Source organism: Lepus europaeus, chromosome 17 (assembly GCF_033115175.1).
Source record: "Lepus europaeus isolate LE1 chromosome 17, mLepTim1.pri, whole genome shotgun sequence".
NCBI lineage: Eukaryota > Metazoa > Chordata > Mammalia > Lagomorpha > Leporidae > Lepus > Lepus europaeus.
Window position 1 is genome coordinate 29,344,856 of NC_084843.1, and position 12,703 is coordinate 29,357,558.

The 12,703-nt window shown below is 42.0% G+C and overlaps 1 protein-coding gene across 1 annotated transcript in view; it reads left to right on the top strand.

Annotated features, from left to right (window-relative positions):
* The first annotated feature begins 3,631 nt into the window (after window positions 1–3,631).
* LOC133775679 (cytochrome P450 2C23-like) overlaps window positions 3,632–12,703 on the top strand; it is a 36,975-nt gene continuing 27,903 nt past the window's right edge. Inside the window, exon 1 of the mRNA XM_062214139.1 lies at window positions 3,632–3,886. Within this exon, the coding sequence (XP_062070123.1) occupies window positions 3,710–3,886 (177 nt within the window). The 5' untranslated portion in view covers window positions 3,632–3,709. The remainder of the gene's footprint in view (window positions 3,887–12,703) is intronic.

Below are 12,703 nucleotides of genomic sequence, written 5' to 3' on the forward strand. Positions count from 1 at the left end.
GCTCACCCCATGTTTGGAGCACCCAGATTCAACTGCTGGCTCCACCTCCCATTCCAGCTTCCTCCAACTTCCCATTCCAACATACCCTGGGAGACAGCAGGTGAGAGCTCAAATACTCGAATCCCTGCCATCCACATGGAAGACCTAGGTTGACCTCAGTTCCTGGCTTTAGCCTTGCCCAGCCTTAGCTGTTGGAGTTATAGGCATTTGACAGGAGGTTCATAATTTTTTCTCTCCTCTTTTCAGATTTTTTTGAAGTTAAAAACAATTTTAAAATGAACAAATTATTCTGATAGACATTTCACGAGAGCGGATGTGCAAATGGCCATTAAGAACATGAAAGTTGTTCAACACAGTTTTTTTGTTTTTTATTTTTTGCTAGGTAGAGTTAGACAGTGAGAGAGAGACAGAAAGGTCTTCCTTCCGTCGGTTCACCCCCCAGATGGCCGCCACGGACGGTGTGCTGCACCGATCCGAAGCCAGGAGCCAGGTGCTTCCTCCTGGTCTCCCATGTGGGTGCAGGGCCCAAGCACTTGGGCCATCCTCCTCTGCCCTCCCGGGCCACAGCAGAGAGCTAGACTAGAAGAGGAGCAACCGGGACTAGAACCTGGGGTGCCGCTGCCACAGGCGGAGGATTAGCCAAGTGAGCCACGGCGCCAGCCTCAACACGTTTTTAGAGGTATGTGATGAAATACCACTGCATACCCACTGGAAGGGCTATAATGGGAAAAAAATATATGTTGGCAAAGATGTGAAGAAATTGGACTCCTCATATGTTGCAACTAGGAATGTAAAATGATGCAGCCACATTGGAATACATTTTGGTAGTTTCTCAAAACGTTAAATGGAATTATCCTTAAGGCCCAGAAATTCCACTCCTAGGCATATGCCCAGAGTTGAAACAGGTCCACACAAACAATAGCACCTGAATGTCATAGTAGCCAAAAGATAGAAACAAACCAAATACTATCAACTGATGAATGAATAAATAGAACAGTATATCCAACCATGGATTATTATTCCATAAAGAGGAGTGAAGTACTGGTGAATTCTGCAATATGGATGAACCTTGGAAGCCTGCTAAGTGAAAGACGCCAGACACAGAAGGCTACATAGTGCAAAATTCTGTTCACATCAGATGTTCAGAATGGGCAGATGCACAAGGACAGAAAGTACACTGGTGCTGACCGAGGCTGGAGGAGGAGGAAATGAAGAAAGCCGATGAATATGGGGTTTCTTTTTGGGATAATGAAAAGATTCTGAAATTTTATTTTGGCAGTTTGTTGCACCACTAAATATACTAAAAACTACTGAATTGAATACTTTGACAAGAATGAATTGTATATAGCATATGAATTACAAGTATATCTCAAGCTGATAGTAAAAAAAAAAAAAAGTTCAAGAACCCTCCAGGAAGGGGAGAAAAAAAACTGTATAGGCACAATGTAATTAGTGGGGTTGTGGGCACCCAAAAATGAGACTGGAGAAGTTTGTTGTGGCTGGCCTTGTAAGCCTTGTTACACATCTCTGACTTTTTCCAAAGGCTGGAGACCTTTCAAGAGTTTGAAGCAGGGATTGACAGGGTTAGCTGGTTTTAAAACTGCCCTTTCCCAACATGTTTACTAGTGCACTATTCGCCTGCTTGCAACATCCAAATCCACATTAAATTTCTAACTTTTCACAATATTTGAAAGTCAACAAGCAACAAAAACATCAGGAACACTGGTTCCACAGAAGGTACTGGAACGAATACAGAAAAGCACATGAAATTCCCAGGCTGATTAACTGTACCTTGATTCTCCATTAACAAGCCTGTCTCTGGCTTTGGCCCCCTTCTACCTTAACTGAACGCAAAGCCCTAAAATTCCTCCTGACCACTGTGCAGAGACTTTCATGGGGCCCAGCTGTGATACAGTAGTCTAAGCCTTTGCCTGCGATGCTGCCAGTCCGTGTCCCAGCTGCTCCTCTTCCATCCAACTCTGCTTATGGCCTGGGGAAGCAGTGGAAGACGACCCAAGTGCTTGAGCCCCTGCACTCATGTGGGAGATCCAGAACCGGAAACTCCTGGCTTCGGGTTGCCCAGTTCTGGTCGTTGTGGCCATTTGAGGAGCAAACCAGCTATGGAAAACCTTTCTCTGTCCCTCCCCCCTCCTCTCTCTCTCTCTCTGTAACTACCTCAAAGAAATAAAATCTTTTTTTAAAAAATGCTTTCATGAATGGAAGCTAATGAGCAAGTTTGTTTAATGCAAGTAAGCAATCTGCCATGAGAAACACAAAAAGATGTCCCTGAAATGAGAAAAGTAACAAAACCAGTTAATTTTACTGCTACATAGATTTTTAATGTGGCTATAGGAAATAATATATAGGAAGTAATACTAGGAAACCACAGTAGATTTTGGAGAATATTTTAATTAACTTTATCATAATACTAATTAAATCCCCCATGAAATAGTGTATAGATCATGAGACATTAATAAGACTTGTCTCAAAGAATAAGATCATTAGTTTTTGGGTTTTTTTTAAATTTTTATTTGCACGTTACTTGAAAAGCAAAGAGAGATTTTCCGTCTGGTGATGTACTCCCCAAATCTCTACAACAGCCATGGCTTGGCCAGGCCAAAGCCAGGAGCCCAGAACACAATCCAGATCTTGCACATGGGTGGCAGGGAGCCAGCTAACAACTGTCGTCCGTTGCCTCCCAGGTGTGCATTCACAATGGCTGGAATCGGAAGTGGAGCTGGAACTCGAACCCAGGCACTCCACTATGGGATGTGGGTGTCCCGAGTGCTGTCTTACCTGCTGTGTCAAACACCATCTCAAGCATTAGATATTTTAAATGCAAATAAAAACGAGGTAATATTTTTAGACTACTAAGTTACTAAATGGTTTCTTTGTGTTTGTTGTAGTGAAATATAAATGCCATAAAATTTACTATCTTAACCAAGTTTCAGTAGCATTAAGACCATTCAGAGTATTGTGGAACCATCACCATTATCCATATCCAGAAGTTTTTCAGCATACCAAATAGTAACTCCCCCTTTTCCTCTTCTTCGCAACTCCTAATAACCTACCTCTCTTCCACTTTGTGCCCATGAATTTGCCTATTGGAGATAACTCACATAAGTAGAATCATGACATATTTATCATCTGTCTGGCTTATTTCACTTAAAAATTTTCAAAGTTCATGTTGTAGTGCATATTCGAATTTCAACCTTTCTTCAGGATGAATAAAATGCTATTGTACATACCACACTTTGCTTATCCATCTGTTAGTGAATATGAAAGACTTTGAACTACTAAGAGACGTGATAAAAATGATGTTTGAGGAGGACAGCTCTGACAGCTGTGTTTTTCCAAGCCAGATCTCAGAATATTTTTCCGATAATTTGTAAGTCAATAATTTCAGTAGTTTTACAAAGCTCTAAAAGATAAAATGAAGTTATATATGTAATAAATCAGTGCTGAGAAGAATGGAGATGCTTAGAAAATCAAAGCACTAAAGCTACAGATTTTCTGAATGACAGGCAAGAAATGAACCATTCTTGAACTTCAAAAAAAGTAAACACATCAAAAACCTGTTCCCTTTTTTTTTTTTCCTTCCCCCAAGTCCAAGAGCTCAGACAGCCTTTGCCCAGCAGGGCACACACTCTGCACAAACCTTTGCTTGCTAACAGGTCACCCAGACAGTTGCTAACATCCAGGAGCTAAAATGGGACTGCTGGCAATCTCTCCTGCTCTTTTGGTTTGTGTTACTTGCCTGATTTTCCTTTTTGTGTGGAAGAAAAGTCACAGAGGGGGAAGGCTTCCCCCTGGCCCAACTCCCCTTCCTTTCATTGGGAATATGCTGCAGCTCAACCTGCGCGATATCCCTGCATCTCTCTCCCGGGTAAGGAGCTTTGGTTCTGGGCTGTTCATCTCCAGGTTCTGCTTCTCACAGCACTATGGGGTGACTCGCAGGTCTTCTCATCACATGAGCATTGGAGTGTTGTTTTTGTATTAATAGATGTACAGAGTTCTCTTTTTTTTCAGGATAGGATCACATTTAGAGTGGGTAGTAAGGGGGGTTAGAGCTGACTTGATGTACTGGTTGAGTTCTAATATCTGAGAAAACTGAGGGATTCGAGCGTATTTTAATTTATAGGTTTCTAGTCCCCTTGAAAAAGTTCATAGAAAAATAGCATTTTAAAAATAAGTTGATTTTGATATGAAAGAGTTTCAAGTCCACACAGGCTCTTTTTTTCGATAATTCATGTTTTCCATGAACTTTTTTTTTTAAAGATTTATTTTATTTATTTGAAAGACGGAGTTACAGAGAGAGGTAGAGACACAAAGAGAGGTCTTCCATCCACTGGTTCACTCCCCAGATGGCTGCAACGGCCAGAGCTTTGCTGATCTGAAGCCACGAGCTTCTTCCGGGTCTCCCATGTGGGTGCAGGGTCCCAAGGACTTGAGCCATCTTCTGCTTTCCCAGGCCATAGCAGAGAGCTGGATCAGAAGAGGAGCAGCCAGGACTAGAACCGGCGGCCATATGGGATGCCGGTGCTTCAGGCCAGGGTGTTAACCCGCTGCGCCACAGCGCCAGCCCTCCCCATGAACTTTTTGATCTCTTGTATGTGTGGATTTCATATTTTATACCCAAAGAAGCCTATTTTTAATTCTGTTTTTCACAATTTTTGAAAGTATCTTCATATAACATCAAAAGGCAAGCCAGCAAATTAACCATGTGCTAAATGTCCTTTTATGTTGTTGTTGCTGTTATTGTTATACACTACATGATTTATAGGGGGCTTTGTCAGCTTCCTGAGAATGACCCCTGCCTCCCTCCCCTACACCCTGCTCCAGTGCAGCCCAGCTCAGCTACCCTGGCTTTTACAGCTGGAGACATTCTGCCTCCATGAGCTCATTGTGCAAAAACATTCTCCAAGACACAGGAAACAGCACAAGAGATTTCTCAGATTGTGAGCCCTAGCACTAAGTCATTAATTAGTTACACATGTAATGTGCCCCTCCTGTTTGCAAGATGTCTTTTAGACTCTGGGAATATTACAGTGAACAAAAGAGGATAAAAACCTTGCCTTTGCATAACTTGCATCCTGGTAGGGGGAGCCAGACAAAAATAAAAATGAATCAAGTATTTGTATTCTGTATATCTCCCATATTATAAATGCTATGGAGAAAAAATATAGAGAATGGTAGCAGAGGTGATTTTTAATAGCTATTTTTTAAGAGCCATTATAGGTTCACAGCAAAATTGAGCAGAAAATACAGTTCTCGTGCCTTCCCCCAACGTGCACAGCCCCCTCCATCATTGACGTTCCACACCAGGGTCGTACTTTTGTTAAAACTGAGGAGTCTACAGGCTCCATTGCTTACATTAAGATTCACTCTTGGTGTTCTACCTTCTATGGGTTTGGACAAATGTCTAGTGGAACTCTTTCCGCCATTATAGCATCCAAAAAAACCACTATACCTCCCTGAAATCCTCTATGCTCTGCCTGTTCATCTCTTCTCCCCCACACTGTGCACCTCCAACCTCTTGGCAAACACTGATCTTCTTGTTGCATTTGTAATTTTGCCTTTTCTGGGTTTTCATACAGTTGTAAGATTTTCACTTTGCTCCTTTTGCTTAGTAATATGCATTTAATATTTTCCATGTCTTCTCGCGACTTGATAGCTCGTTTCTTGTTAGTGCTGAGTAACATATTCTTGTCTGGAGGTACAGCAGTTTATTCTCCTGCTAGAGGACATCTCTATTGCCTTCCTGGTTTTGGCAGTTGTGAGTAAAGCTGCTGTAAACATCCACGTGAAGATTTTTGTGTGGACATAAGTTTTCAGCTCCACTGGGTAAGTACAAAGAGGTGCAGCTGCCAGATGGAATGGTGAGGATATGCTTAGTTTGGTGAGAAACTGCCACACTGTCTCAGGGTGGCTGTACCCTTTTTTGCATTCCTGCTGGCAAGGAATGAAAGTTCCTGTTGTCCCACATCCTTATGACATTTGATGTTGTCTGTGTTTTGCATTTTGGACCTTCTGATAGCTGTGTAGTAATGTCTCTTTGTTGTTTTAATTTGTAGTTCCTTAATAATATGTGATGAGGAACATCCTCTCATATATGCATTTGACATCTGTATAACTTACTTGATGAGATACATATTCAGGTCTTTGGCCTATTTTTTAATCCAGTTGTTTGTATTCTGATTGTTAAGTTCTAAGGGTTCTTTGTAAAAATTGGATGAGTACTTTATCAGAAATGTCTTTTGCAAATATTATCTCCCAGATTGTGGTCTTTTCATCCTCTTTGTGGTGAATTTCACAAGGCAGAAGTTTTTAAAGTCCAGTTTATCAGTTATCTCTTTCATGGATCATTCCCCTGATATTACATCTGAAAAGTCATTGCCATAACCAAGGTCATCTAGGTTTTCTCTTATGTTATCTTCCATGAGTTTTATAATTTTGCATTTTATAATCAAGCCTGTGATCCATTTTGAGTTAATAATTGTGAAAAGTGTAAGATCTGTGTTAATTTTTTATGCTTTTTATGGAGACTTCTAGTCCTACTATCATTTGTTGAAAAGAAAAAGACTGCTTTTTCCATTTTATGGCCTTTACTCTTTTGTCAAAAATCAGTCGACTATATTTATATGGATCCGTTTTGGGGCTTTCTAGTCTGTTCCATTGATACGTTTGTCTTTTTTTCCCCCATACCTCACTCTTTGGCATACTGTAGCTCCGTAGCTTTATAGTAAGTCTTAAGTTGAGTAGTGTCAATTAACTAGTTTGTATTTGTTGTCTGTCTATATAGACTTTATAACCAGTTGTCAGTATCTGCAAAATAAGTTGCTAACAAATTGACTGGAATTACATTGACACTAAAGATCAAGTTAGGAAGATTTGATGTCGGCAATTTTGAACTTCTTGTCTTTGAATATATACTATTTCTCAATGTATTTAGTTCTTCAGTTCCTTTCATCATATTTTTTTAGTTTTCCTCATATTTATATCTTTTTTAACAAAATTATTTGTTGGGGCCAGCACTGTGGCATAGCAAGTAAAGCCGCCAACTGCGGCACCAGCATCCCATATGGGCGCCAGTTCAAGTCCCCACTGTTCCACTTCAGATCCAGCTCCCCGCTAATGCTCCTGGGAAGGCAACAGAACATGGCCCAACTGCTTGGGCCTGCACCCACGTGGGAGACCTGGAAGAATTTCCTAGCTCCAGATCAGTGCAACTCTGACCGTGGTGGCCATTTAGGGAGTGAACCAGTGGATGGAACAGCGTTTTCTCTCTTTCTCTCTTTCTTTCTTTCTTTCTTTCTTTCTTTCTTTCTTTCTTTCTCTCTCTCTCTCTCTCTCTCTCTCTCTCTCTCTCTAACTGCCTATCAAATAAATAACTCATTATTTTTCAAATAAAGATTTATTTATGTGAAAGGCAGAGTTGGAGATGGGGAGAAGAGGAGAGAAAGAGAGACAGACAGAGAGAATATCTTCCATACGTTAATTCACTCCCAAATGGCTGTAACAGCCAGTGCTAGGTCAGGCCAAAGCCAGGAACTTGGAAATCCATCCAGGTCTCCCACATGAATAGTAGGGGCCCAGATTCGCTGGCCACCTACCATTGCTTCCCCAGGCACATTAGCAGGGAGCCGGAGCAGTAGTGGAGCAGCCAGGACTTGAACCAGCACTCATATGGGATGTCAGTTTCACAGGCAGTAGCTCAGCCTGCTGTGCCACAATGCCAGCCCCCCTCATAAATATATTTTTACATATTTTAAATTTGTGTGCATATATAGATAGATACACATACACACACACACACAATCATGCACTTCAGAGTGACATTTATAATGGTGGTCTCATAAGATTATTGCTTAGTGATATCATAGTCATCTTAGTTTGTCTAAGTGCACTCTATGATGTGGAAACAATAACAAAATAATCTGACAATGCATTTCTCAGGCTGTTTCCTTATCTTCAAGTGACTTGACTGTACATAATTTTTGTGGGTGCTACTGTAAATGATACTGTGTTTTTAATTTTACTGGTATTTAGGAAATTGACTGACTTGTATATACTAGCCATGTATCTTGTAACCTTGCTACAATTACCTATTAGTTCTAGGAGGTTTTCTTGTTATTGTTGATTCTTTTTTTTAATTATTTTTAATTTATTTTATTTTTTTATTTTTTGACAGGCAGAGTGGACAGTGAGAGAGAGAGACAGAGAGAAAGGTCTTCCTTTGCCGTTGGTTCACCCTCCCTCCAATGGCCGCTATGGCCAGTGCACTGCGCTGATCTGAAGCCAGGAGCCAGGTGCTTCTCCTGGTCTCCCATGCGGGTGCAGGGCCCAAGCACCTGGACCATCCTCCACTGCACTCCCTGGCCAGAGCAGAGAGCTGGCCTGGAAGACGGGCAACCGGGACAGAATCCAGCTCCCCGACTGGGACTAGAACCCGGTGTGCTGGCACTGCAAGGCGGAGGAATAGCCTATTGAGACACGGCGCCGGCCTGTTGTTGATTCTTTCAAATTTTCTAGATAGACAATCATGTCATATGTGAGCAAAGATAGTTTTCTTTCTTTTTTTTTTTTTTTTTTAAATTTATTTATTTGAAAGGCATAGTTACAGAGAGGCAGAGGCAGAGAGAGAGGTGTTCCATCTGCTGGTTCACTCCCCAAATGGCCACAATAGCTGGAGCTGGGCCGATCTGAAGCCAGGAGACAGGAGCTTCTTCCAAGTCTCCCATACAGGCACAGGGGCCCAAGGACTTGGGCCATTTTCCACTGCCTTCCCATAGCAGTGGCTAGATAGGCCATAGCAGAGAGCTGGATCAGAAAAGTAGTAGCCGGGACTCGACCTGGCACCCGAATGGAATGCCAGCACTACAGGCAGCAGCTTTACCCGCTATGCTACAGCACTGGCCCTTATTTGTTTCTTAATGTATATACCATTTATTTTATTTTCTCTTCTTACTGTATTAGCTAGGACTTCTATATGTTGAAAACCAGTTGTGCAAGGGCATATTCTCACCCTGTTCTTAACTCTATCAGGAAAGCTTCTAGTTTTTCATGATTAAGTATGATATTAATTATAGGGTTTTTGGGATTAGCCTTTATCAAGCTGAGGAAATTCTCATATATTCTTATTTTATCTTTTATTGTGAGTTCTTGTCATAAAAAGATGTTGGAGTTGATCAAGAGATTTTTTTTTTTTTTGACAGGCAGAGTGGACAGTGAGAGAGAGAGAGACAGAGAGAAAGGTCTTCCTTTTGCCGTTGGTTCACCCTCCAATGGCCACCGCAGCCAGCGTGCTGCGGCCGGCGCATGGTGCTGATCCGAAGCCAGGAGCCAGGTGCTTCTCCTGGTCTCCCATGGGGTGCAGGGCCCAAGCACTTGGGCCATCATCCACTGCACTCCCGGGCCACAGCAGAGAGCTGGCCTGGAAGAGGGGCAGCCGGGACAGGATCGGTGCCCCACCGGGATTAGAACCCGGTGTGCCGGCACCGCAAGGCGGAGGATTAGCCTAGTGAGCCGCGGCGCCGGCTGAGAGATTTTTTATGTCTACTGATACAATCAAGTGATCTTACTTTTTCACTTGTTGATATGATGTTCCCTTCTACTTTCGAGGTTTTTTTTTAAATCCCTGCTTTTCTGTTTCATGAATTTCTACTGACATATCCTGAAACTTAGAGCTTTTTTCTTCAGTCATGTCCAGTCAACTAAGAAGCCCATCAAAGACATCCTTCATTTCTGTTAGCCTTTTTGATCCTTATTGTTTCTTTTTTTTTTTTTAATTCTTTCTTGGGATTTCTATTTCTGTTTTCATTGCATGTTGTCTACATTTTCCATTAGAGCCCTTGACATAGTAATCATAGTTGTTTTAAATTTATGGTCTGATAAACCCAATATCCCTGCCTTATCTGAGTACTGTTCTGGTGGTTTTTTTTTTTTTTTTCTGTCTCTTCAAGCTACGTTTTTTGCCTTTTAGTATGTCTTGTAATTTTTGTTGAAAGCCAGATATTACAAGTATATGTCAGATCAAAGGAACTCTGGTAAACTGGTGTTAATGATGGGGTGATAAAGTATGTGTGTTTGGGGGCAGCGGTCGGGGGAGGAACTATTTTTTGGCTCTATGATTCTGTCTCAGTCTTTTAGTGGCCCATGCCCTGGACTGTGCACTTTGCAAGTGCTTCTCGGTTCCCTGCATCTCAGATAGGATAGGCTGGATGAAGAGGGCTGAAATTGGGCATTTTTTTCTCTCCTGTAGGGAAGGTTACAAAGGACTGAAGCTCTGTGTTTCCCTTCCCCCACATTGGTTAGGCTCTGGTAAAATATTTTTTCTGGAAGGTAAATCTTGATAAGATTAGAATGCTTTGGTATATGTATCTCAAATAGTTGTTTTCCCTCTTCCAGAAGCACAAGGGGATTTTTCTAGAATATTCACTGTGAGAACCTGGTAGCACTCATGGAGGCAGAACTCACAAGTGTACCCCCCTTCCCAGGTCAGACCCTCCACTAGAGTAGTTAAGTCTTGGACATGTCCACATTGGAAGCACCAACAATTTGACAATTACAGTTCAGCTTTTCCTGCCCTGGTGTTGGTTCCCTGGGGCAGATCTGCTCCCACTTGTTATTCTCTGTGTCTGCCTATAGGTTTCTCTAATACTGGGGACAGAAGTTTGTCTTAGGGTCTTACTTATCTGACAGGCCTAAGAAAGTTGTTGATTTTTCACTTTGTTCTGTTTTTCACATTAGGACAGAATGATAACTTCCAAGTTTGTTACATTCCAAACCAGAAACCCAAGTCCAGAGGTTTAAACTTTAAATAGGGTATCTGGGGAAAACTTCATCAAAAAGGTAATCTTTGAACAAAGACTTCAAGGAGGTGACGGAGAAAGCCATGCGATTAATCTGAGACTAAAACATTCCATGCAGAGAGAACAAGGTCTAAAACTCTGTCACAGAAGGTGTATGGTATACTCAAGCCAAAGCAAGCAGTCAGCACAGATAACAAAAAGGGAGAGAAGGGGCAGGAGTAGGGCATAATGTTGAGGAAGAGCGTTGGATCACTTAGAACTTTGTGTGTGTGTTTTTTTTTAATTTTTAATTTTTTTTTTATTTGACAGAGTTAGACAGTGAGAGAGAGACAGAGAGAAAGTCTTCCTTCCTTTGGTTCACCCCCAAAATGGCCGGTATGTCCAGAACTACGCCAATCCGAAGCCAGGAGCCAGGTGCTTCTTCCTGGTCTCCATGCGGGTGTTGTGGTGTGTTTTAATAATAATAACAGCATGGTATGGTTTATGTTTAACCAGGTAACTCTGGAGACTTAAGAATTAAGAGTAGATCATAAAGGAGCTAAGAGAAGCAGGTGTTCTGCACAACACTGATCTAAGGAGAGCTGATGGTATCTTGGACCAGTGTAGAAACAGAGAGGGTGGTGTAAAGTGGCTAAAATCTAGATACATCTGGAAGATGGAATCGAATGATGATAGAATGAATGTGGGATGTAAAATAAGGGAAGAGTCAAGAATGGTTTCTGAGTTTTTGACTGAGTGGTGCCACCACACACTTGATCTTAGCCAAAAGGCCAAGAAGTGATGGTGCCGCTAATTAAGATGGGGGGGATTATTGGAGTTATCTGTTTGTCTGATAGAAGCGATGTAAGCAAAAGATGTAGACAGCTCCATCTCAAACAAATTGTTTCAAAATCCTACTAACTATCTGGAGATGTGAGTAGGCTGTTGGATATACTAGGCTACAGTTCAGGGGAAACTACATATATAAATTTGGAAGACAGAATATAGAATGTATTTAAAACCACAAGATTGGATGGGATCACGGAGGGAATGGGTGGACTAAACCAGAACCCAGGGCACCCCAACACTTAAGTGTCTGTGAGATAGTAGGGGAGCACACGTGGAGCCTGGGCCTGAGCCGTCGGAAGTGGGAAGAATGCCAGGAGAGCGTGGCGTCACGCAGTCCACAGGAAGGACCTATCTCAAGGAGCGCTTTGATCAGGCCTAACCAATGATTGGTAAAAGAAAATGAGATTCGGCCAAGTAAAGGTTTTTAGTCATCTGTATAAAAACAGTTTTCAGTGGAGTGGTATGACCAATATCTTGATTAGTGTGATTTAAAAAGAGAATAAAGAAATTGGAAATAGCAGATATAGATAATTTTTAGCTGATGTATTTATTTATTTGAAAGAGTTACAGAGAGAGAGAGAGACAGAGAGGAGGTCTTCCATCATGATTGGTTCACTCCCCAGATGGCCACAACGGCTGGAGCTTTGCCGATATGAAGCCAGGAGCCAAGGAGCTTCTTCTGGGTCTCCCACACAGGTGCAGGGGCCCAGGGACTTGGGCCATCTTCCACTGCTTTCCCAGATCATAGCAGAGGCTGGACTGGAAGTGGAGCAGCTGGGCCTCAAACTGGCACCCATATAGGATGTCAGCACTGCAGGCGGCAGCTTTACTCGCTAAGCCACAGCGCCACCCCCTAGATGATCTTTTCAAACAGTTTAGCTATGAAGAGGAGCGCCATGCCACAGTAAATAGAAGGGAATGAAACCCAATGCACAAACTGGGGAGTTGGCTTCTTTTCTTGAGCATAGACAGTCTCTAATAGAAAATTGTGTACATTTCCAATTATTTCTGTTATCTCTGGAAAAAGATTATTGTGAGGTTCAAGTTAAAAGAAGAGGTCCTAG